This window comes from Podarcis muralis, chromosome 3 (assembly GCF_964188315.1).
Source record: "Podarcis muralis chromosome 3, rPodMur119.hap1.1, whole genome shotgun sequence".
Lineage (NCBI taxonomy): Eukaryota > Metazoa > Chordata > Lepidosauria > Squamata > Lacertidae > Podarcis > Podarcis muralis.
In genome coordinates this window covers 32919982-32946760 of record NC_135657.1, presented here as the reverse complement: position 1 = coordinate 32946760, position 26779 = coordinate 32919982, and the positions used below count along the sequence as shown (strand labels likewise).

The following is a 26779-nucleotide window of genomic DNA, read 5'->3' as shown; positions in this document are numbered from 1 at the left end:
AGATGCTCAGTATGTGGTCCTCTAGTTTGCCCCTTGTTAATTGGCATAATTCTGAAATGTCAAATTTAAATCATTTCTTTCCTACATGAGCATTCTCTATATTTTCTGCACATATCCTGAATCTCTAGGGTTTTTGGTTTTTTTTATTTATACTGAAACTGATTATAATGAGCAACCCCAGAGTTGTCCGTGACTAGACCTAATGGTCAGGGGTACCTTTACCTTTTTACCTCAGCTTTCAGTAGTTGCCTTGTGTCTCCTCCATATGAGGGCTCATTTTCTTCAGCTCTGTTTTTTATTCCCAGAGTGTACACATTTTGGCCTGTTGTTTTGAGGTGACTCACATTTTTTGGTCTTGATAGTCAATTGCTGGATTTTACTGAAAAGCTCTTGAAAGCATGGGCATATTTATTTTGGCTGTTGGATGTTGCCATGGGTACTGAAGTTGAAATGTCAAAACACACAGGGCAGAGATGCTTGGGAAAAAGTTATAGTGGAGTCAGGACTCCTCTTTAAACAATATATTTACTGAAAAACACAAACAGAAATTCATTACTTTGCCCCTTACAAAACTGTCATATTATTAGAAGCATCATTCTTTTTCCAGACTTATTTTTACCACTCTTGCTAAGATACGTGCAGGCAGGCACATAGGCCCAGACCTAGCCAGTTGCCTTGCTGAATGAACTGAGCTCGTGCAGGAGAATCAGTATTATTGATTTGGGCATTGACAATTGACTTTTTCCTACTAGCATGAAAAGCTGATGAACTGTTAGAGCCCCTAGACCTTGACACTGCAGGCAGGACCACCATATACTGTATTGTGTGCCCTCCCTATAGAAGAGCTTGCAGTAGTGTACTTAGTTTGCCAGTGTAATAGGCTAAGGTGATGGTCAGGCTGATGGGACCATCCCCCAGTTGAGCAGGTAAGCATAAAATAACAGCCCTGCTGGATCAGGCCCATGGCCCATCTAGTCCAGCATCCTGTTCTCACAATGGCCAACCAGATGCCTGTGGGAGGCCAGCAAACAGGATTTGAACACAAGTGCACATGGAAAATCTTGCTCCATCCGTGAGCATCACGCATGTAGCATGCAAGTACTGTATTAAAATTGTAGCTGAATGCTTTCCCATAATTAATGCCATGATGTATCCTTCCTAGAATTAGTAAAAATGTGAAAGTGATCCTCAGGGCAGTTGCAGCTGTACATTCCAGCTTTAGATTGTCACAATACAGTGGTACCTCTGTTTACGAACTTCTTTCTGGAGGTCCGTTCTTAACCCGAAACCGTTCTTAACTTGAGGCGCGCTTTCGCTAAGTGTGGTGTACTGGTTACGAGTGGTAGACTCATAATCTGGTGAACCGGGTTCGCGTCTCCGCTCCTCCACATGCAGCTGCTGGGTGACCTTGGGCCAGTCACACTTCTCTGAAGTTTCTCAGCCTCACTCACCTCACAGAGTGTTTGTTGTGGGGGAGGAAGGGAAAGGAGACCGTTAGCCGCTTTGAGACTCCTTAGGGTAGCGATAAAGCGGGATATCAAATCCAAACTCTTGCAATGGGGCCTCCTGCTGCTGCTGCGCCACCGGTGCATGACTTCCACTCGCATCCCGGGGCAAAGTTCGCTACCCGGAACACCTACTTCCAGGTTAGCGGAGCTTGTTACCCAAAGCATTCATAAGGAGGGACGGTACGAAACCCAAGGTTTCACTGTAGTACAAAATAGGCATGGATCAGAAACATTTCAGCTCTGTACAACCATATAAACGATCACCACAGCTTTGTGGTATTCCCCACTGACATTGCATTTAGCAATCCCATCTTTAAGTTATTTTTAAGTTTCAGTAGCATAATCAGAAGCCTGTAAAGGCCCTCTTAAAGTAATTTTAATTTTGTCATGGTATATGCATTCTGCTGGCCCCATGTAAAAAATCCAGTCCACTGTGAAATTGAATAATAATGCTACAGCAATATTTTTAAATAAGCCATGAATAGTAGGCCTGGTTGGTTGGAGGATGCTAGAGACAATAACACAGAGAGCTTAGCCTTCAGCTGAGCTTTAAGAAGACTTAATAGTGTAGTGATCACCATGGGAGGCAGAGAATGCCAGTCCCGTCGCAAGTGAGAATATTATCTTACAGAATATATCATATTAAAAGAAATTTGGTGAGTTGGCTCCCTTCTAATCAATAAACAAAGGGCCCTGCCCCAAAGAGCTTGGCTGCCAGAGACAATAATTCCATCCTCTCCATCTTAGTGTCTAATTCTGTCCGTTAATTATCATCATGGGTATACTGCATTCAGAGAGTCAAGTTCTGTAGCTCATTAGCCTGCCAAGAACCACCAGCTTCTGCAAAACCACATTGCTTTCGTCTGCTTTCAGCATAGCTGACAAAGCAGAATGTATTTGCTGGAACCAACCAAGTTTATCCACATAATTGTAAGAAGCCGAGCTGGTGTTAACAGGCCCACCTCATTTGTTCAAACTTTCCAAGAAAGCAGATCATTCTGGAAAATAAGAAAAGCCAAATCATCTCGGATCTTTGTCAGTATTTTAAGTCTCCTGAAATTTTATAATCCTTCTAGCTAATGCTTTAAAAAACCCAGCCCCCAAAGAAGCAGCTTACATTCAGGTAAAACCAACTAGTTGAGTATAACTTTCTGGTTCCGAACATATTTTTGAATAAGAGTGCTAAAAATAATCCATTGTAAACTGCAACCACTTGAGAGGGCTCGTTTATCCTTACAGCACAGAATAAAAAAGTGGGGCATTAACAGCCATGGACTTCTTAGCCTGTAAATATGATGAAATGCTAAAAGCAACCAATTATTTTCTAACCACCATGTATATTCTTAGTTGTGAGCAACACTCATTGTAATGCTAATGAAAACCTTTTTTCTTTAACTAAAGTACTTGGAGGATATCCTGCCTCTGTTGCATTATTAATACTGCCAAACCACTGGAAAACTAAGTGCAAATGCCAATCCACTTAGTGCTATCATTCGGCTCAACAAAACTTTCCATTTTAAACTATATAGCATGTGTAGAAAAGCAAAGGCAGAATGAAATATACATGTACTTTTTCAGTAGCTAGTTGTCAGTCTTGGAGGAAAAGAGTGCAGTCAACATGCTCACATTTAACAATGTTTCATCTTACTGTATATGTTTTTTTAAATAAGAGAATACTGGCAAAAATGATAGCAGTTTCTATTAAAAATTCTACCGGTTTTACACATGATTTTCTACACAAACAAACCATAATCCCTCTAATACCAAATTTAGGTAATCTGAAACCACTCACTTTAAAAATAAGATAGTGATGTTTACATATTTAAGAGATTTCAAGTTGATCAAAAGTATATTTGTTTGTTTTCATTTTGTTTCGTTCTACAAACAAAAATAGCTGTACAGTGACCTACACTGGCTTCCCAGGACATTGGGGATTTTCTACCATGAAATATTAAGGGTGTCAGTTTTGGGAGGGGGAATTGAGAGAAGATGGAATTGACCTATTTGAGTCACTCACAGCTTATTGTTAGGGGTCTGGGTGTGTGCCATGGTGTTCAAAACAAAACAAAATCCTCCTTTCCCTGCATTATGCAGGGATGTTTCTGGAGGAAGAAAGGGACTTCTCTTCCCCAGTCTTTCTAGAACTAAAATGCTCAGGATCAGGATCTGTGCCTGTAAGCAACTACAGACTTGATTCATTTCCTGTTGGGGTCCTAGGGGCACCATGGTGTCCGCCAAGGTACCTTGCCCTTCCCAATTTTTAATTATTATTATTTTTTAAATAAATAATTTTGAAGGGTTGCTTGGGCTTTCTTTGTTTAGTCAGGGTGCTTTGTCAGACTGGGGTCTGACCATTCATTATCAGTCCTCCAGTGAATTTGGGGTTTTGCGGTGCCCGCAACAGTTTCTTACATTTTCATAAAGCATGAGAGTCTTGTAGCGTCACTCACTGGAAAAAATTACACAAAAGGCATAAGACTTAGCTGTTTGTGCATTGATGTCCTTCACAGCTCCTTGATGGCAGGGACATTGTGTAACTGTTTCTGTAACAATGAAATGTACCTTTCTATTTACTCCTTTAAGTGTGTTGCTTAGGAAAAGTATATCAAAACAGGAGAAGGCAGAAGAAGAATTGCATCTCGCCTATTAAATGGAAACTTGCTGTTATATACGATCATCTTCAGTTTCACTGCTTGAGCTCAGTAAGAGTTCCAGGAACTAATTATTCAGCAATGGCTGGTGACATGGAAATATATTAAATATACATAGATGGTTACCCATGAATACTTTATTTATACTAAAGTGGCATCATAGTTTATTTTTATGAGCACTGTACAGGGTTTATACTGGAAAAATCATACACAAAAGTGAATTGCAAAGCCGTCCAATATTTTTACATGATTCAAAGCAACCAGTATGTCCAAATACTTGGGATACTTTACTTTTGCTTTATACGTTATTTTTCAGACTTGGTTTTTGTTATATTATGCATATGTATTAAGGTAAGACACAAGTGAATTGTAATTTGCTTAGATCCAAATTCAGCCTACATAGTGGGTTTCAGGGCAGAAGGAGTAATTGGTGAAAAGTGCCTCCCTGTCCCCTTCCAGGATCCAAACTAGATCAGCCCTTTGTAATCTGATTTTTAGAAGACATCTGAAGGCAGCCCTATTTAGGGAAGTTTTTAATGTTCGATGTTTTATTGTGTTTTTAATATTCTGTTGGAAGCCGTCCATTGTGCTGGAGCTGAGCATGTCTAAATCTGGTCAGTGCCAGAATGGGAGACCACCTTTGTATGCCATCATGAGCTCTGGGATGTAATAAGGTGGGATATAAATGTACTAAATATATTTTAAACATAAATTTTGATTACAGGGTCAAGTAGCTAGTGCATTCAAATGAATTCAGTGTGTCCCCTTCTGGAACTGTCTTCTGCATTCTGAGCACGAGAAGTATATGGCCCTGAGACCTGTTCCTGATCTCACAATACTTAAAGATTATAGGTGTGACGTTTGGCTGTATGGGCCTTGGGGGAAACCCCTGACTGGGGAAATAACTGGAGAGCTTTGTTGCAGGAACCAAATTTCTCTCTGAAGCTCCTTTTATCTGGTTTTAACTGCAGCTACCCACATTGTTGGCATTCAGCAACTCCTCTGGCATGCCGAGCGAGCTTGCCAGGAATCCAAACATTTATAGTGTGGTAGGAGAAAATAATACTTTTTTTACACTGGAATTAAATAATAGGCTTCAAACTTTGCTATTTCTAAATTGCTAGTACCATGTCAGTATAATTTATTATAAATATACAACATGAGGCTGTTGAATATAGCTTTCTTCCCTTCCCTTTATCAAATCAGCTTCTTTTATAGCCTCCCACTTAAGAAAAACATCACGCTGACCTTAGCCTTACTGTGATGTAAATGTTATGATTCTTAAAATTCTTTAGGTTCAGACTGTTCAGGCTTATTCCTTAATCTCCGCTTGAGGTTGCTCTCAGGACTAGCATATGTTGTGTAAACTACTTTTTCTGCATTTGTTCTATTAATACCTATGGCCTTTAGGTCACCTATGTTTTTCATTCATGGTGTGTTATATCATATAGTAATGTTAAGTGTGCCCTAAGAAATATGTGCTATGGAAGTGAGAAAATAGCAGCTACCAGCAATGCGTGGGGAGAGCAGGGTGCTGCTGAGAATGAAGGCAGCGTGTGCTGCCTTTGGGCAGGACGAGAAAAGAGCCATTCAAAGGAGCTGTCGGTAGAACTGTAAGGTAAGTTGATGTTACAGATCTAACCTTCAGCTATGTGGCAGATTTTCAGTCTCAATAAATGTTCAGCTGTTTATTTAGGAAGCAGTGTTGTAGCCACTCACTCTCTTAAGAACCATTAAAATGTCTTGAAGTAATTGCCGTAGCTCTTAGGAGAATTACATCCCCGTGGCAGTGCAGATGTGGGAGAGAACTTCTAGCCCAGAAGTTATGGAGCCAGAAGTGGCCTCCAAAGCCCCACCCCACCAAGAGCCCTTTGTTTCACTTCTCATCAGTTTCCTACCAATCAGCTGTGTTTCGCCACCAACTCGCCCTCAGCTGATCAGAGAAAAACAGTAGAGACAAGGCAGGTACAGCTGCAGAGTCCCATTGGACAGCTGTCTCTGTCTTCTTCATCTGCTGCAGTAGCCCTGCCCACCTCCACCACACATCCTTTATGAACAGTTAGGAAGAGGAGACTCCAGCAAGCTGGCATCTCGGGATGAGAGACCAAAAGCTTTGGGAGTGGGAGGGTTGTAAACGTCACAGCACCTGCAAGTCCTGGAAATGTGGGGAGGGTAGATTCATAGAGGCTGAAGTGAGAGATACTAAAGCTTTTAAACAATAGCATAATTTAAGGAACCTTTAAAATGCATATTACCACCCCAGTTGGCATGTGGATGTGCTGCACACTTCTGTGGATATTGGTTTTTAAACCATTTTCAACTTTCCTGCTACCTCGCCTTTGTTCAGAATTAATTATGGCTTTTTGGAGTGTGTTTTCCTCTCTTTCTATGTGGCTGAGAACAGTTGAAAGGAGAAGTATTTTTCATTCATAGTGTGCAATATCATGTAGCATTGTTAAGCAGAGATCTCAGGTGTGACCCTTTCTCCCTGCCACCTGTTCCCTTTGAATGCCTACAAAGCTTCCTTAGAGCTTGGTATAATGGGCTTGTGCATGAGATGGACACCAGCACTGGAGACAGAATGAGCTATTAACCAAGATTGCCTATCAAAGAGATATTTCCACAAGGGAATACTGATAGGCTAGGATCTGGACCATGGATTCAAGAAAGGAGATTCTGATGAAACATCAGGAAGAATAGCATGAGCTATTCGACAGTGGAACACACTCCCTCGGGAGGTGGTAGACTCACTCCTTCCTTGGAGGTTTTTAAGCAGAGGTTGGATGGCCATCTGTCATGGATGCTTTAGTTGAGATTCCTGCATTGCAGGGGATCAGACTATATGACCCTCAGGGTCCCTTCCAACTCTACAGATCTATGATTCTCTCCCTCTCCCCTTTCAGAACCTTTCTTGAAGCAGCTACCACTACATAGGCCTACCACATAATAACAGTACAAGATCTCCAACAGTTAAGGTCTTTGACAGTTAATGTTCTGGCATCAACAGAGATCACAGAAATGTTTGGCAAAGCACAAAAGATAAACAGGAAGACAGACAGACGGACAGACAGACAGACAGACAGACAGAGCTTTTCTCCACAGGTTGATTTGGCAAAAATTGAAGCAGGATAGTTTTTATTCTGAATCACTTAACCCAGAACATTTTTGGCTCTGGCCCTTTTAGTTCCAGTGCTACCTACCACTGGCATGCAGGCTCAGAAAGGTTACTCTCAGAGGTTATGCTAAAGCTGTGGAAACGGTACCCTGTCCCTGCTGCACAGTTTTTGAGCCCCAGTGAACTGCTAATCAGAAAAGGGAGGAAGGAACAGAGAATCTTCTATTCACACCACTTTTTACCAGAGATAAAAAAAATTGGAGTGCTGCAGAGACAGGGGGAGGGAAACAATGAATTATTCTCCAGCTTGGTTTTTGATCCAAACCACAGAATAATTCAGGGTTTCTAAAAGCTCACTTTTCATTAAGTCCAAAGTTTGTCTGAGCCAGGTTTGGAAGAACTTTCCTGCTAATACTACTATACTTTTCATAGTGAGCTTAATGCAGCCCCAAACAGACTGATTACTTATTTAAACTAGTGTACACATCTAAACTAGGGACGCAGGTGGTGCTGTGGTCTAAACCACAGAGCCTAGGGCTTGCCAATCAGAAGGTCGGCGGTTCGAATCCCCGCGATGGGGTGAGCTCCTGTTGCTCAGTCCCAGCGCCTGCCCATCTAGCAGTTTGAAAGCACGTCAAAGTGCAAGTAGATAAATAGGTACTGCGCCGGCGGGAAAGTAAACAGTGTTTCAGTGCACTGCTCTGGTTTGCCAGAAGTGGCTTAGTCATGCTGGCCACATGACCCGGAAGCTGTCTGCAGACAAACGCTTGCTCATTCGGGCTAGAGAGCGAGATGAGCACGCAACCCCAGAGTCGTCTGTGACTGGACCTAACAGTCAGGGATACCTTTACCTTTACACATCTAACAAACTCACCAGTGAAACATTGCCAGGGGTGAATAACTGTGGAGTAGAATGGGAAGCAAGATTGAAAGTTCAAGAAATGTTAGTTCCTGTAGTTGAGGAAGTACTCTCAGGGTTGAGTCCCTACAGGGAAAGACTGCAGGTGTGTATTACCTTTTCATTTGAAATATAGATAGCTGAGGGCAGCGATCAAACTTAAAACATTTGAAAGTTTTAATGAACGATTTCAAAATAAAGAGTAACGAATTTATTGGCAGGAAAGAATTTTTGAATATAACAATGCTTATGTATTGTGGGAAGTATTGTATAATGAAAGACATGAACTATGGAAGTTAGAATTCCTGTTTAATGAAGCCTTTAGAAACAGTGTCACTAAATACTTATCAGGAATAGTTGTTTTAGTAACACTGCCCCGTATGGTTGGCAAGGGGTAATGATCTCTAAAGTGCTCTCCTACTGATTCACTTATGTGCCAGCACAAAAGAGTAAAATAAATCAAATGTTCTGTTCTCTGGGACTATTATCCAGCCATTTAAAAACATTTAGACCAGAAGTAATAAGCAAACAACACATTTCAAAGGATACTTGTTAATTAAGTGCTGTGTGCCGGGTGTGAACATGAACACAGAGGCACTTCTGATAATATATTGATTTGTACTGCAAGGTACTTCACAAACACCACACAATCTTTTTCAAGAAAAAGGGAGATGTTTGATCTTCATGTTCTGTCTGAACTGAGTTTTTAGTATGTATGAATATGTATGAATACTGAATACATACTGAGTTTTCAGTATGTATTAATTTATCACTTTTCATACACAGAAGAGTGCTTCAAAGCAACCTAAAGCATGAAATACATGAAAACGCAATATAAAGGAATAAAACACAATGCATAAATGTGCCTCCACCGGAATATTTATAAAAGGACAAATTTTACCCATCCAACTAAAAGTCAAGTATAAAGACCACAAAACCCCCACTACCCTTCCAGTTAATAGTCAAGGGTATTTTTTAGCCTGGGACCTAGATGCACAATCATGATAATAATTACTGGAAACTGTTTAAACTGAAGGATCAGACTGATTTTAAAAATGGCTTGGAACCAAGTGGCAGAACTGTGACCTGACCAGTCAGCCATTTATACTGAAAGAAATAAAGGATAATGGAGAGAAATAAGGGATCATGGGTTAAAAGCAATAGTAGGACAAAAGTATTGTGCCTCTCACAAATATGAAAGCCTGCGGGGAAGAGATGAAATTTAAGCTATCTTGTTTTCTCCACCTTGCTTTGCTTAGTTCTTATTTACATCCTTCTAAGAAAACTACAGAGCTTGTGCATTATGTATGTCTTCTCTGATTTTTTATACCCTAAAAGGCTTTTTTTTTTTTAACCGTTCAACCATTGCTTGCTTCATTTGGACTGATTCCTACAGGATTACACTTTGAGCCTTCTCACTGCATTGACAAATTGGAAAATACTGCCCTAGAACATAGGTTACCAAATAAGGGTTTTGTTGACAGAGCCAAGGGGGTAAAATTAGCACATGTTCATTTTATTAAATTTATGGCTTCAAAATATTCAACTTAGTATTTTGCAGGAAAGCCAACTGACCCCCATCTTGCTTGGGCTGATGGGTTTTAGAATGCATGCCAAATACTTTCAGAATTACATATTTCAGGACCTGTTTTTGCCTCTTAGAAACTTGAAAACGTCTTTCTCATTTTCTACTTTTTCGCCAGCATCTTGGTCTGTGATTCACTAAAAAAGTTTCCTTTATTCACTTCAGTCACTTTGAAAGTGGCATTTCTTATACATATGATTTAATTTCTTCAGTGTGGCCTTACATTCTTTATTAGGAAAACACCTGGTTTTATTTTTAAACCGACCTTTAGTTAATAAAACTGGATGGTCTTAGAACCATAGAAAATATTGATAGTATTCCTTCTATAATGGCAGAAATATCTTTAGGGGTGAAAGAATGTAAAGTGTTTGTTTTCAGAATACAATCCTCCTGATTTAGTAACAGTTTTTGTTCTTTAGAGGGTGGGAAAAATAGCTTCCAAGAGAGAGATGATGTCATTCTTCTCTGTAGGAATTTTAACCATATTAAATATTAAACTTAGCTTCAGTATTTCATCCTCTGAATATCAACAGCATTTGTAATTTTGGTGAATCATTCTTAACACTGACATTCTGCAGGGTAATGTTATCATCCAAATTTGTTTACAAAGTCTAAATTTATGATCCCGAGAGGTTTACTTTCTGTATTCTAATTTATGGGTTTAAATTGCTTTGTAGTTTAAAAATGCTGTGATTAAATAAAGCTGCCGTTTTCAGATGGGCTAACAGTATTTTCTCACAGCTTATACCAGTGTTGCTGAAAACCCATGCCTTATATACTGTTAAGTGGATCTAGTCCAATGCTGTCTACCTTTGGGTGGCAAAGGATTCTTACAGAGGTCTGTTTGTATTTGCTGTTTGAGATCCTTTTAAAGTGGAGGTGCAGGGAATTGGAGACACACAAAAAAGGATATGACCCCAACTTCTGAAGATGAACTGAAATACTGAGTTGGGTGAGGAGAAAAAAATAATAGTAAGTACTCCCAAATAGCATGAGAAAATAAAACGCAACTTTAATCCCACAAAAGCATGCTAAAATGCAAGAAGGGTATAAATAAAAATGCTATCCAGGTCAAGGCCTGATCAATGTGATAAACAATAAATAAATAAAGCCTGTGTCTGAGGTCTCCCTCAGTGATCAAAAGATTTTTAACAATGCATTTCCTTCCATCAGAGAACCCCTTCTAAGTGATTTCCCAGCCCCGTTGCCTTAAAAGCACAAACTTTTCAGTTGATGAAAAACATTTGGGAAAAGCCGCCTTGTCCCTACTGGCTCAGCCATAGACCAACACACACCCTAAATTGTTGTTTTTTGTTTGCTAACAGCTTCTTTAATAACCAGTACAGTGTAGTGGTATCAATCCCACGTGATCTTAATTTTGGTCTAAGGTAGCCTTTGCCAACTTGTAGCTCCAAACATCTGGAGTGCACCAACACCCAGCATTTCTGACCACTGGCCCTGCTGGATGGGTCTGATGGGAACTGTAGTTCAAAATATCTAATTTGTAAGGGTGCCAAGTTGGCAAAAGCTCATATAACACGATAACCACTTTGCAGAGAGCTGCAGCCCCTGAGTTCATCAAATGTGGGAGTAAGAATGCAAAGACTTCTGGTTATTTCACATTGCATACAATTCTCTCTTAACCTGGGTCTACTGCTTCATATGAATGTCTGAAGTTATCTTCAATACTACCAGGCCATCAGGCCATCTAGCCCAGCCTTCCCTAACTTTGTGACCCAATTTGCTACTAGATTACAACCCCATCACTCCAGCCAGCATGGCCAGTCATTGGGGTGGTTCACAACATATAAATACAAGATAGTAAAGGTAAAGGGGACCCCTGACCATTAGGTCCAGTCGTGGCCGACTCTGGGGTTGCGGCGCTCATCTCGCTTTATTGGCCGAGGGAGCTGGCGTACAGTTTCCGGGTCATGTGGCCAGCATGACTAAGCTGCTTCTGGCGAACCAGAGCAGCGCACGGAGACGCTGTTTACCTTCCCGCCGGAGCGGTACCTATTTATCTTTGACGTACTTTTGACGTACTTTTGAACTGCTAGGTTGGCAGGAGCAGGGACCGAGCAACGGGACCTCACCCCGTTGTGGGGATTCGAACTGCCGACCTTGTGATCGGCAAGTCCTAGGCTCTGTAGTTTAACCCACAGCACCACCTGCGTCCCAAATACAAGATAAAAAGCACAAAATACATAATAACAAACAAACCAACCAACCAGTATCCCTCCCTCTTCCCACCCAACCCCCCTCAACCACATTAAAAACACATAATCTGAGAGGGCCAAGGTTGGGTAAAGATAATCTAGCCTATCAGAGTCTACTTGGACTAGCAGTACTTCTCAAAAATCTTAGGAAGAGGTCTTTCTCAGCGTTGTTGAGATCTTTTAGCCAGAGATCCTGGAGACTGAAACAACAGGGAGTAGTCACTGAGTTATACATACTGACCAAGGTATTATTTCCTTTATAGGTAAGTAAGAAGTTGGCCGCTATATATAAGCACAAATACATTGAGATAAATTTGTGTTTAGAGATGCTGAGATGGTCTGGTACACATACTTCTGTAGAACATTTCTGTGTATTTTTTAAAGTATAAAAATGTGGGGCTGGCGTGAGGGGAAGAAAGCCCCATTGTTTCATTGTTGCTTTCTGTGCACTGAAGTATTTTAAATCAAGCTTTTCATTGTGCTTACGTTTGAACAGGCTACTAACCAGCCTAGGCATGTTTGCACACAGCAGTGTCTTCTCATTTAAATTCAATCACAGTCACAAAACAAGCCTGGCTTAGACTAGCTGAGGATATAAACTTCATTTTCATCTCATTAGGCCACCTGGAAGCAGCAATCAGTGAGTAGTCCTGACGTCAATGGTCTCTCTGCTTCATTAAAATGTTAATTTCATGGCTTTAATTCCTTTTGTAAAACGTGCTGCTGTGGGACACTGATGATTCTCCCCTCAACCCCCAACTAGACTGATCTCCATGCCATATTTCTTTTTATTGCCGAAGGGATTTTTCCTCCTGTTTTATTTTTTTAGTTCTCTAAGAGGACACTGAGGACATTGGGCACATGTAAATATTTCTTGAAACAAGGAGTCCGTTAAAAAGCTTAAGAAGCTCATGAATTAATCATGTCAAAGCTATCTAGGTTATATTGTTCTTTCACTATTTTGAAATGATCACAGCTTGGATAAGCATTTTACCCAACATTGGATCACTGAAATAAATTTACTATAGAAAAGATCCTATGTGAACCATTTCTCTACCAAGAATATTGTTGGAAACCTTCTCTATGTGTGCATTGTTTGTTACTACCTCTAAAAGGTCCAGTCCCAGACAACTCTGGGGTTGCGGCACTCATCTCGCTTTACTGGCCGAGGGAGCCGGCGTACAGCTTTTGGGTCATGTGGCCAGCAGGACTAAGCCGCTTCTGGCGAACCAGAGCAGCGCACGGAAATGCCGTTTACCTTCCCGCCGGAGCGGTACCTATTTATCTACTTGCACTGCTTGTTTTCGAACTGCTAGGTTGGCAGGAGCAGGGACTGAGCAACGGGAGCTCACCCCATCGCGGGGATTCGAACCGCCAACCTTCTGATCGGCAAGCCCTAGGCTCTGTGGTTTAACCCACAGACCTCTAAACTCAAATATTATCAAAATTCTGTTTTAGTGTTGTCAGGTGGAAGTGTAAAGCAGCCACAAGTGCTTCATGGTTCAGGAGCATTTGCCAAACACCCCTTAAAATGTATAACCACCTAGTGGTGATTATAGAAAGGTATATTATTAAGAAAGGTTAGAATATAGAAACATAGAATCTTAAGAGTTAGAATAGACTCCAAGGGTCATCTAGTCTAACTCCCTGCAATGTAGGGATCTCAGCTAAAGCATTCATGACAGCCATCCAACCTCTGTTTAAAAACCTCCAAGGACTCTACCACCTCTCACCAGAGTCTGTTCCACTGCTGAACAGCTCATACTGTCAGAAAGTTTTTCTCAATGTAAGACATTGTTGGTGAACCTGTCGGCACTTCTCACAAATTAATGCAGAAAGTATTTTTTATTTCATAAGTATAAATTGTCAGCACAAAAAAGAGTTGTATTTGTGGGGGCTTTATGGAGATTTTATAAAAGTATTATTTTCACGTCAAATTTTACCTTTCTCTCTGGAGTGAATATTCACCTTTTCATTTAAGGCTTCATTTGCTTCTGTAGTGGTTTCTTCAGAAAATAAATCTTTTCCCAGTTCTTGGTCAAACCAACCATGGAAAAAATTAGCTGGAAAATTATGTGAAGGCACCTTAGAACCTGCTCTAAAGGAAACCACCGAAATATGAGGAAAGCCATATGAATAAAAGTGGGTCTCTTTAGTGAAACTGACTTCTTGTATAAAAGAAGGGATTTTTTAAAACCAGGATTTGTGTTTGTGTGTGTGTTTTGTTTTAAGATTGGACTGGAATCTGACCAACTCTATTTCACCTTGGGAGGTTGTTGATGATGATGAGAATCATCATCACCATCACATGTCCATTATGCTAATATGCACAAGTATGTAACTTTTTCATATTCCCTCCACTCTTGTTCCATGCTCACAGTCCTACTGTGTTTGGAATTCTACACGTTCTAATAATACATTAATTGAATGAATGTGCATTCATGATAAAGAGCAAAAACAACTACCATGTGATAAACTTTGGAGGCAAATTAACTGAAAATGGCAGCTAAAACAATACAGCTTTCAGTGCCTGCTTAAAAGTTGGCAAGGAGGTGGTCTGTTGAACTTCTCTGGAAAGAGTCTGGGTTCCATGATGAAAAAGGCCCCACCTAATCTCTGCCATCTGAAACTGTCAGAGGAGAGTTAACAAGAAATGCCTCAGAAAAAGTTATCGAGCAAGTTCACATATGAGGCAGCGGTTTCTGATGTACCAAACTGTTCCCATCTTGTTCTAAAAAAAATTTATTTAGTTTAAAATGGGAAAATATGCTAGAAAACATATCCCTTTATCCAACTGAGGGTGTGTGTGTGTGGAAATCAAGCCTTAACAGAAATGCTGGCTTGGATCCTAATATAAATGAACAAGGAATTCTAGGCAAGGAGAAATTCTAGTCCCTTCCTCTTCTCAGCATCCCCCACTCCTGATCCCACAGTCTTCAAAAACCAGGGGGCGACCTTTCAGAGAGGTTGTTCTGATGCCTACCTCGAATGATATCCAATTGTGGCATCCCATCTGTGCAACAGGCTTCTGCTTTTGTTAGCAAGAGTTCCCATTCCTCCTCTTCCCACCTGCAGCTCCCAACACATCCTCAAATCTGCTCTAGTGGGTTGGAGAACCTGCAGAGCAGATTGGAGGGGGGAGAGGAAGTCCCACTGTGCCCACTGACTATCTCATATTTGGGACAGGGTGATGGAATTAGAGTCATTCCCCTTAATAAATATTGAAATGTGTATTGGCAGGCAGCAACATCCTCTTTAGTAAAAATACAACTGGACTCGCTTTCAGTGCATCCTAATTCTGTCTGTCTCTCTCCTTTATATTATTGCATTTTTAAATGGCCTAGCACAGCCAATGAAAAACAATTGTACTAAATAAATCATATGTGCTACAAAGCAATATATCACAATTAGAAATCCATTATAGTTTAATTAGGCATTCCATTATTAAGTTGATGTATTTGGCTTCCTCCAGGTCTCTGGCTAATCCTGAAACAAATTCTTCTTTGTGGATAAATATTAGTCAGTCATAATTAAAGAGTGTTTATTGCAGCCGAGACTTTTAATTAAATCCCTTTCTGATTAAGATGGCTCCCTGAGTACTGGGTTTATTGAACTTAATAAGATTTGTCCACTTGTGTATTGTGGCATGGCAGAAACTGTTTCAGTGCCAGCAGATTAGCAGCTATAAGATCGTTTCTCCTCCTGTCCACTCATGGATTTAAACACCTGTCATTTTGAAAACTATATATAAGCTGCAGTCTGATCTACCACTTTATATTATAAGGCTAGCAGGCTGTTCACACAGTGATATATATATAAACTATAATGACTGCATAGGAAACTTAATGTTGCCGCATCTTTAATGCTAAGTGGTTTTTAAAAGAGCCCCTCTTCTGCTGATCAGGGAACAATGCACGTTGAAACACAAATAGTTTATCCTTCTGAAACTGGTTTCCTTCAGAGGCACATAGATGAGCTTGTTTCTGTATGATGCTCACCAAGCTCTGCTGGGAATGTTCACTTACTAACACAACTTATTTGAATAGTTTTAATGAAACAGCAAGAAATTTAGGCAGAGCATTAACTGCTTGAAGGAGCATGGGTCAGATTCCATCTGATTTGATTTAAATAACTAAGGAAAGAGCTTAAGAGATTGCTTAAACTCCAAAATTAGTCATCTTAGATTGGATGACAAGTTAATGCCTTACTATTAGTTGTATTTTCAAATGGTTTTGACAGAAAATGTGTAAGATGTAAGCATTATGAAGCAAAGGAGAACAATCAGTTACACCACTGTTTACACGGTATGTGAAAAAAGAAACGTTTTAAAATCTGCTAATGGCTTCTTTCTAATAATTGCTCATTAAGCAGTTTGGCAGTTTGTATCATTCCAGTAAAGCCAGTATATGTTATGTCTTGGGAGGGATAAGATTCACAAAATAAAAACAAAAACACTCATAAGGAGCCATTTCATGAGTTATACAGTCATTTTCAGAGTTTACTTGAACCCAATTCCCCCAAATGACGACTATGTGCTTGAAGTTCATTAGAAAAATTCCAGTGTTCCTAGTTTAAACTTATTGTTAAACTTACCCTTTTTTATCTCCACTGGGACAGCACTATTCTAAAGACCCACTGATCTAATGGAGCTAGTTGCATGGTTCTTTGGATCCTAGCTAATGTTAATAGCCTTGCTGTTCACAGTAAAGCTCTCTGAATTAAAAACTGTTTTGTTATTTTGTTTGCTGCAGCTAATCTGTCATATTAGTGAATATTGTAAATGAATCGGTTCTTAACTTTATAGCTGTTTTCCTAAGCTACAAAGGGCCAGAAGGGTCCTTAATGATGACTGAGATACAGTTGTGAAGATCCCTGAGCAGCTAAAGAGAACTCTCTAGTGGTTGAGTTGGGGCACTGATGAAAAGTGCAGAAATGAATTTTTGCATGGAGTATCTGGCAGCAACAAAATCGTACCTGCATATCTGGTTGGGGGGGTATCTCCCATTTTACTGGGAGATGAGACTTCCAAGTGTGAGTTCTCTTTGAATAAGATTTTGAGGCAGCCTCTAATTACAAAAAACAGATACTCAAACCTTCTTAAGAGTAGCAAAGGCCGCTGGTTTGTCAGGCAGTGTTAACTCTTGCTATTACCTACACATTATCTCACTTAAAACAAAAAACAAAAACACTTGAACTGTCCATAATTCAGGACATGTTAAATGAGATAATCCACTTTATTGTAAAAACTAGGAGTATGCACTACCATCAAGATTTGGTTCAGTTCTGGATTTGCTACCTCGGGAAGTAGCCCACTTCATCCCAAAATGTGTTGTGGCCTACCCCATTCAACTCTGGCTCCAGAATCAACTTCATGAATTCCCTTCATGAAAAATGAAGCTCTGCCCCTTCCACTATTGTGGGGAATCAAAAACAGCCATTGCTCTGAGATAGGTGAAAACCCCACAGGACCTAAGCCAATCTGCCTGCAGGTAAAAATTCCTCCTTGATGCTGAGAACAAATCACTGTCTGATGTCCATAGGAGTGTTGCAGATAGAGACCTCCTTCAATGAAGAAAGTCACAAAAGTTATAACTATATACAGTGGTACCTTGGTTCTCAAACTTAATCTGTTCTGGGAGTCTGTTCAAAAACCAAGGCGGGGCTTCTGATTGGCTGCAAGGGATTCCTCTACTCAAGTGGAAGCCACATAGGATGTTCGGCTTCCAAAAAACGTTCACAAACAGGAACACTCTTTTCTGGGTTTGCGGCATTTGAGAACCGATTTGTTCAGCAACTAATCTGTTCAGGAACCAAGGTTCCACTGTACAAAGAAGTGCAGGTGGGGAAGTTAGAGGTCCTTGACCCACACAAGAAAAGGCCGGCTGCCTCCACTCCACACAAAGCTGCAAGTTGGGGAACCAGGACGTTCAGCAACGTGAAAACTATTGTCAAATATGTGGCATGCTGGATTTGATTGCAGCAATAGGCCGTCACCCCTGGAATTTAATGGTTCACGCAAGCAGACTAATTTCATGAACAGGGTAGTGTTGAGGCACATTCATGGGTTTTTCACACAACAGGAGGGATTTTGTGTGAGGTAGTGACTGTTGTTACGCTGATCATATGAGCAAAGGGTTTTAGAGGCGGTGCGGACATGGGCCTATTGTCAGAACTCATTCTCTAAAACTTAGAACAGGGCTATTTCAAGCCCGAGTGCCACATTCCCTTCTGGTCAGAGGCGTCAAGTTGGGTGGGGGGTGCATGTGTGTGTGATGTCACACATGCGAAGCAACTGTTTCAGACACAGTGGCCGGGGGCAACCTCCAGCTAGGCTGTTCCAAGCCACACTGCCTTGTGGGGTGTCCTGCCAGGCTGTGCGGCGACGTTCTGCTAGACCGTGCCAGTCCTCACTGCATCTTCAAGTGCTGCGCAGCCTGAGGCAACCTGCAGCCAGGCCTTCTGGCATCTCCCAAGGCGGGATTGTGGGGAAAACGTAAGAGGAATGGAGAGGATGGGCTCAGCCTGTTCCACCCCCTCAAGATTGGTGGGTTTTGGTCCCGTCCCAACAGACTTTGTGGGAACTGGCACCTATGCTTCTGGTCAACCTTTCAGGGGTTGTATGCCAGGGGTAGACAGGGGCAGAGGCAAAAGTAGGCAGAGCACCACATGTAAATTTTACCCTTCTACAGCAGGCTAGTTTCTGCACACACTCGTAGACATTTTTCTATCCTCCGCTCAGACAAGCAGGCAAGAGGCAGCAGAGTTTAACGACATATTCCATCTTTGCAAAAACACTTGAGATGTGAAGGAGAGCGAACGAGAAGAGGAGTTAATTGGGGTGAGTGTGGAAGGTTGGATAAAGAGACCTCAGTCCTGCGCTTCCCTGCCTCAGACGCAGGCAAGGTATCATGATTTAATATCCAAAATCAGTTTAAATATTTCTACCTTATAATAATATGTGCATTCTGGGACAGCAGCACACATGCAAGTTCTCCACGTGGCATGGATTTACGCATTCGCTTCAATGCCAGTAAGTGTTTCACACAGTCCATTGTACACTGAAGTGAAGGGGGGGGGGGGGTATTGTTGCTTATGTAGGCCATGCATGTGGACTGAAGCTGCCAAAGAGCTCTAACTTTGACCATGCACCATTTATTTTACGTCCCATAACTGTGTTAACAGCGATGGCTGTGAGAACTTGTCTACATGGATTCAAAATTATGTGGTCCTGAGAAGGGAACAAGTTTGCATAATTGGGAGAAATGTGCAGTTGTGAAGCCTGTAAACTGAGTTAGATAAACAGAGTCCGTGAGTCAGTTCTGCCTGGTCATCCTGAAGAGGCTGAAAATAACTTGTTTTTCCACCCTTTTGACCTTCTCCTATCCCATCACTTTTTGTATGTTGTCTGTGCTTTATTTATAGCTCATTCGCTTTGTAATTCATAGAATAGCACTTCAGAAGCTGCAGGAGAAAGAGAAGCATTGCTATGAAGGCTAAAATGCAGCTGCCAGGTTGGCACTAGGATGAATGCAGTCCCTCAGTTAGAATATTACACATCACAACAGCTGATTTTGTCCTGTTGCCCATATCCTTTATGTGCCCAGCCGTTGCTCTTCAGTGAATCCTTTCTCAGCACACAAAAGGCAGCCTTCAAAGGACAGTTGTATTGGGGGGGGCAGTTGACATTGTTTGAACTTTGGAGCAAATGAAGGGCTTTTCTGCACAAAGAATGCCTCAAATGCATGTTATCCTGGACACAATAAGCTTGAAAGCCCTTATCTTGTATCTCATAAGAGATGAAGAAGAATAACTATGCAGTGGTCCACTTCCTTTTCTAACAATGTAGGTAGCGTCGGCACTGGAAAGAAGTGCACAGCCTCTCAAGAACTTTAAACACAAATAAAAGCCTAAAGTGCAGGGATGGGGAACTGATTGACCCCTAGATGTTGTTGCCCTCCATGTCAACCAGCATGGTACATGCAGCAACACCTGGAGGGCCACAGGTTCCCCATCCCTGCCTTAAAGGGTGGGACAGAAAAAATGAGTTTAAAAAAAGGTTGCACTCCTAAGTGGGAATAATTACTTACTTGGCACAATAATACAAGCAGTAGGAATTTACTGCTGACTAAACTTGCATACGATTGGGGTGCATTAAAAAAAAGACAACCATTAGCAATCTGGCCAGGGTTACAAATTTTCAGGACATAGGTGGCAGATCTCTTGTCATGTAAAGAAAGCTTGGGAGATAATAAGGGTCCTGTTGAACTCTTTGCTGATATCTGGGTAAAGTTGCTTCTTGTTGCAAAGGCAGGAGTGCACAATGACATTCTTAGGCGCGCATTTAGGATTCTTTCCTTGCCTCGCAGTTGGCCTTTGGCAGAGGTTTCATCAGCTTTTGGCAGTTAGATTTTGTTCTGGCAAGATGCCAGGAGTACAGTGCAACCTCATTCGTCTGTACGGCCTGCAAGACACCCAAACCCTTTTGATAAACATGCAATTGAGAAGGCAAAAGTGCTATTTATTTTCCATGCAGATTCATTTACATAGCTTTCGATAGCTAGACTTTCCTGACAACCAGAGTGTTTACCCTGTATAATGTTCAGTAGCATCACTATGGTATCGTTAAAGTCGGATTGAATGATTGGGTTTTAATTCTGCAAATTGTGTCTTTGCTCTATGGACAGGCGTATCGTAGCCGGAAGAGGGGATGGGAGTGAGCTAGATGCTTAAGGCTTGGTTTCACCCAGTTTTCTTTAAACCTACATTCTCATAGAGCTGGAAGGGACCACGAGGATCATCTAGTCCAACTCCCTGCAATGCAGGAATCTTTTCCCCAACCCATGTCCCTGAGATTAAGTCTCATTCTCTACCAACTGAGCTATCAGGTTGCTGTGTAATGTTATTGATGTTATTACTGAAATGCTGTTTGAAGTATATGCCCCCTTTACTGATTTTGTTTACCCCAAAAACTACAGGTTGTGGCTTCTGCTTGCATTGTTCACCAACCCCATCTACCCCCTTCACCCCCACCCCATTGCCAATCCCCCCTCTCTTTACAACTCACCCCAAACCCCTCCTCCCCATCTCCTCACATCTCACCTTTTCCCCTTTCCATCTCACTCACAATTCACCCACCCCTCCCCCATCAGATTGCCCAACCCCTTCCTCATAGGTCACACACACACACACCCAAAAAAGTCCTGCATCACGACTCCCACATATTGCAGCACCCGCTGGACCAGCTGTGCTTTGCACTCTCCTCAAGTGTTTTGGCCTGTCTTGAATGCATCTTTCAAGTGTTATGTCTCTTGCTTTCATGGATCGAGAGATGAAGGGCAGGAGAAGGGGTGGAAATCTCAAACTTCCGCGCATCTAGAATGTACCCAAGTATACAAAAGAAAGTCATATCCATTGCTCTGCCCGAACTGGCCTGTGGCTTCTGGGAAGTTTTCCAACTGTAGCCCTTGGGCTGACAAACTCGCCTGATTTGGGCAAAGTGAACAGCCAGCTTGGTGATCCATTTGGATGGCATATGCTGCCCTGGATTCCACCTCAATAAGCCAGTTGCAATGTAATTTTGACCATTCCAAGTCTTAACTTCTGCTTCCCAAGATCTTTGCAGGCAAACCTACATTCCATACTACATCGTTTGGATTTTTTCACCCACTGGCTTTTATTTTAGCCACCTCACAAGATTAATGCGTTATTTTCATAAACCAAGTAAAGAAAAGCTTTCAGATACATCTTAAGAGATTGATATGTGCCAAGGATGAATAATTTCCCGTGATAGTAAGATAGAAATTTAACCAATGAAGTTAAATTTGTGTAAATTCAAGCAAGATGCTTTTAATAAAAGGAGAATTTCAAAAATCCAATGCGATAAAAGTGACTTTTCGTTTGCTTTTGAAAATGCATTTAGCTGAAGAGAGTGATTTATTAGGGAAGCTTTTACTTTGGTCACAAGCTTAGTTAGAGTTTTGGGAGTTGCCTTTTGCTGGCCTCAGACATAATGCCTAAAAACAATTAGCTTTGCATTGTAATTATTGAGAGAAAGATGTGACGTCTGTAGATCCTGAAATATGAGCGACTTTAAGTGAAATGCAAATAGGTCAAAAGAAATATTAATAGAAAGGAGCCACACAATAATGCTTTCTGGATTGTCTTTTGCTTAGTAACTTCTAAGTAGCTGGAGCCAGTGCCCATTTTAGTGCTTTATCTTTATTAGGAATTGTTATGCATGAGTTCCTATTAGTTTGCCAGCAGTGGAATACTGATGCTTCTGTTTTCTGAGCTGCTCTGTTCTTAGAAGTGTGCTAACCCCAGATACAAAGAGCATTCTTCTGCTTAGTACATTCATTTGGAGGGTAGATTCATTCTATTAAATTATTAAGACTCCATTAGTCAAGATTAGGTTAGAACAGACAAGATTTTTCACTTCCTTTTTGTAAAATTTTGACTAACTTTTTACAAATAAAGAAATTGTTTAGACAGATGATTTGAATGATGCATTAAGTCCCAAGCTGGATAAACAGTGGTCCAAGGAAAGAAAGCATCAGTGAAATTCAGGTTACCAACCAATGTAGGGTTATATATGAAATCCCTGTTATTAATAGATTGTGGGAGATACTGTGCTAAAGAGATTGTGCTTTTTATGCTATATGACATTTCGGTAAAGAAGAGATTATACATTTTATTCTTTACCTTATTACACATACTTAAATAATGACATTATTTGGATTGCCCCTACTATAGTGTGGGAAGTTCATCAAGTAATAATAGCAGTAGGTACAATGGAGTTCATAATCTGGTTATACTAGGAAGGAAGGAAGGAAGGAAGGAAGGAAGGAAGGAAGGAAGGAAGGAAGGAAGGAAGGAATTTTCAATGTACTATAGTGGTAGAGAAAGTACAAAGCAAATATTATGGAAATCAAATATATTGGTGAAATCGTATGCATGTTTACTCAGAAGGATTCAGTGGGACTTCGTATGAGGTAAATGTATAAACCAATGTGGCCTTAAAGAGTTGCACTGAGGACAAGCTAGTATGATCTGTTCTGCAGGAGTTTTAGATTGTGCATTCTGTATCCTTAACAAGTAGATCTTGTTTAACAAGATTGAATGTTCTGGATCTGTAGGGGAATGTGGACAGGGCTTTTTTTCAGCTGGAACTTGCTGGAACTCAGTTCCAGTGCCTCTCAGGTGGGCGCCATTGCCTTTATAAGAGAACAAGTGAGGTGTTTGTGGTGAATTCCAGCACCTCTTCTTTTCGAGAAAAACAGCACTTAATATGGATCACAAAGAGCCTTTCTTGTGAGACAGATCTTAGGACGTTTCAGACATACTTGAAAACTGTTTTCGTTCTCACCCGAGGCATTATTACAGCTACTGCTGCTAAGGCTCATTTACATTTTCTTAGTTTTCAAATGAAGGCTTACCGTGCTTTGAAAATTCATGCAGGCTGTTCCAGGAGAGGGCACAGCCCCACTTGTTGGGACAAGAAAGTATGCAGGTGTATGCTATTCATGTTGGATGGAGGGCCAATCATTCATTCCAGATGCTCTCATAAGTGACATCCAAAGCACATGAAGCTTGACAATTCAGTTGTAATTTCTGTTCCTTGCATTGACCTCAGTCAAACTCAACAGTGGTTTTCCTGCAGTTTTCAAAGTGTAGTAAAAGTCACACAGAACCACAAGGTGATTTTAGCAGCATAGATCTCCATGTCTAAAGGCTAAAGTATTTCTTCAGATGTACCGTCAGGAGGCTCTTTGAAAGCTGCCTGCCATACTTGAGGAGTATAGATTTCAGCTTGTAGCAGAGTGGTAGCACCAGAAAAATATGTGAAGTGCACAGAAGGAGCACTGTATGTTTTGGAGAAAAATGGGAAGGGACCTTACTCACATTTTAGATTTCTGAAAGAGATTCACTTTAACACTTCCATCCTTGACATTTTCTCTATAAGTATTTTCAATGGATTTTTGATGAAATGTCAAGTAACTTTGCTCAAAGTTGAAGCTTTACTTTAATTTATAGTTTATCATTTGTGTGTGAAAACTTGCTTTCCTTCAACTAACCACAGGGATTTCAAGTGACAGAAGGAGCCTATGACATGGGGGACCAGTGTGGCACCCGCTAGATGTTTTTGACTAGAGCTCCAATCATCCCTGACCATTGGCCATGATGGCTGGGGCTGATGGGAATGATAATCCAAAACATCTGGAAGACACCACATTGGCTACTTCCGGGCCATAACATCTGACAGAATGTGGAAATAAAATCCTATGCTAAGAGTGGCTGTGCCGGCACATAAATTTTTAGAACCGGGTCATAGCAAAGGTACGCAGTCACAATACTACAAAGCATATACTCCCATTAGCATTGCAACAGTGTTGTGATGACATGGGAGAGGTATGCCAATGGAAATATTTGACAAAAATGCCAAAGAGCAGAATTTTGAAAGCAAAGAGAGAGATATTTTATACCCAGCTATGCAACATGTTGCCCATTTCCAGTATGTGTACAACTATTACAACAACAAAAGCCCTCCTGAAGTAGCCGGCCTGTATTTCCAGACAACCATTGTTTTAAATCTCTAATGCACTCAGCTCTACCCCAGCCAGCAGACTGAAGTTTTAAAAGGAAATGCAAAATAAATTAATGTGCTGGCACAGCTTATCTTAAACGTCATATCCTGTGAGTGTGGCACCCACATCGAATTAGGCAAGCTGACTTTAGATTGCATAAAAATAATGTATTATTGCTATTTATTATTTATTTAACTTACTCCTCTTTTTGAATGAAAAGTAACTCAAAGCCACTTTTAAAAAATCTGGGACACTGTTAGGCAAAAAAGTAGTGCACTGTGTTAGAGCTGCCATTGGTGCACGTACACAGAATGTGAATAATACTGTAGACCACTTTCCATCTTAAAAGGAAGCCGCAATAGAATATACCTAGATGACTTAGCTTGCAGTCCTAACAATGCCTACTCCAAAGTAAGTTGTATTGAATTCAGTGGGACTTACTCCTTGATAAGTGGGGTGAAAATTGCAGACTTCACTTCGGTTGAATTTTTGGAATGAAATAGATAAGATTTTCAAAAGTTCTTTTGATTGAAGAGGAGAACACAAATGGCAAAACATAATCTTAAAGGTTTGTGGCCTATTTTCCTGGACCGGGAAGACAGAAAATGACATTTTATAATGGATCTCTTAGATTTTTAGGTGATTCTGGTTTCAGTTGTTCACAGTATCTAATCAGTGCTCAGTTCCGTGAATACTGACTAGCTGTATTCATAGTCTTTATCTATTTCCCCCTAGGCAACAACCTTGATGCTATCCATGACATAACAGTGGCGTATCCTCAAAACATTCCTCAAACCGAGAAGCATCTTCTGTATGGAAACTTCCCAAAGGAGATTCATTTTCACGTCCAGAGATATCCAGTACAGTCTCTGCCAACCTCTCGGGAAGAACTGCAACTCTGGTGTCAGAAGCGCTGGGAAGAAAAGGAAGAAAGGCTTCGTTTGTTTTATGAAGGCAAAAAATACTTTGATGCAACAGGAAGAAGCAAAATTCCACCCTGTAAATCTGAGTTCAGGGTCATGGTTGTTAAGTGCATTTCACTCTTTTACTGGACATCTTTCACACTGGCTATGTTTGTGCTGCTATACTTGTACAGCTTTGTGCGGTGGTATTTTGTGATTCTTGTTGTCATTTTTGTTATGCAACAAAAAGCATTTGGTGGGCTTGAATTGCTGGAACTTGCATGCCATCGGTTTTTTAGTAAAAAATTACGCAACTCAGAAAGAGACTAAATTTGGTGTATGTTGTGGGGAGGGGGGTTAGGTTTGTGGACATTTTTCAAATGTACCACAGGGTTTGCAAAAGTGGGAGGAGATTTTGCATGAGAATCATTGGTCTGTCTTAATGCTGTGGTTGGTTAATACACTGTGCACTTATATTGTAAAAGGAGAAAGAACAGTCATGTGAATTTTTAATTTTTGAATGTATTTTCAGAGTTTCTCTCTTTGGCAGCTAGCATATACAATGTCTCTGCAAACTAATTTGCCAACCAATCACATTTTATAGCTCTTGAGCCTTTCGGGAGCTATAAATAGCTAGGCAAATTGTCGTGCTAAAAGCAGTGGCCTGTGATCCCTACATGGCCTTGCCATAAATAAATTGTCAAATTTGAAAGTCCCCACTCATTACATGGTCCATATTGCCCTTTCTTTAGCTCTTTTCCCCTTTCCCTTTCTGTGAGAGAATCATCATTAGTATCAGCAAATTTTCTGACCTGCAGAATGAGAAAACAAAAGATGTTAATTTGGATCTATTTTATTATACTCCATTTTTATATGCCTGTTCTGTCTGTTGATTAAACTGGTACAAATTGTACACCTCAGTTTTTAAACAAGCTTTGAAGCAAATGAAAATCAGTTGTGTTGATCTTGAGGTAAATATTATGGCAAAGGATTTTCATGAAGTTTCAACAAATATTTTGTCAGCAACCCACCTAAGGCTGGCTGTATTGAAGTCCTGTGAATGGTTTGTAATATTTTAAGGTAGTAGGCAATCTCATGTTTGAAACTGGATTGGCCTACAACATAAACACATACCAAACCATCCACAAGATAGTAAACAAGGAGCCAGCACATAACACGATTGTTCAACACCAAAAAAGCATCTTTATGCCCACAAAATTAAAAGAACCAGTTAAATTTTTTATTTTTTAAAAAATCTCCCATTTGGATTGTGATGAAACATGAGAAAAGTTAAGAGTTTTTGTTGTTTGCTTGTTTGCT

At 40.7% G+C, this 26779-nt stretch overlaps 1 protein-coding gene across 2 annotated transcripts in view; it reads left to right on the top strand.

Moving 5' to 3' along the window:
• Positions 1-26391, top strand: part of LCLAT1 (lysocardiolipin acyltransferase 1) — an 80226-nt gene extending 53835 nt beyond the window's left edge. For both annotated transcript variants that reach the window (XM_028724474.2, XM_028724473.2), the window contains one exon: positions 25293-26391. In XM_028724474.2, coding sequence (XP_028580307.1) covers positions 25293-25789 — 497 coding nt within the window. In that variant the 3' untranslated portion in view covers positions 25790-26391. The remainder of the gene's footprint in view (positions 1-25292) is intronic.
• The last annotated feature ends 388 nt before the right edge of the window (positions 26392-26779 follow it).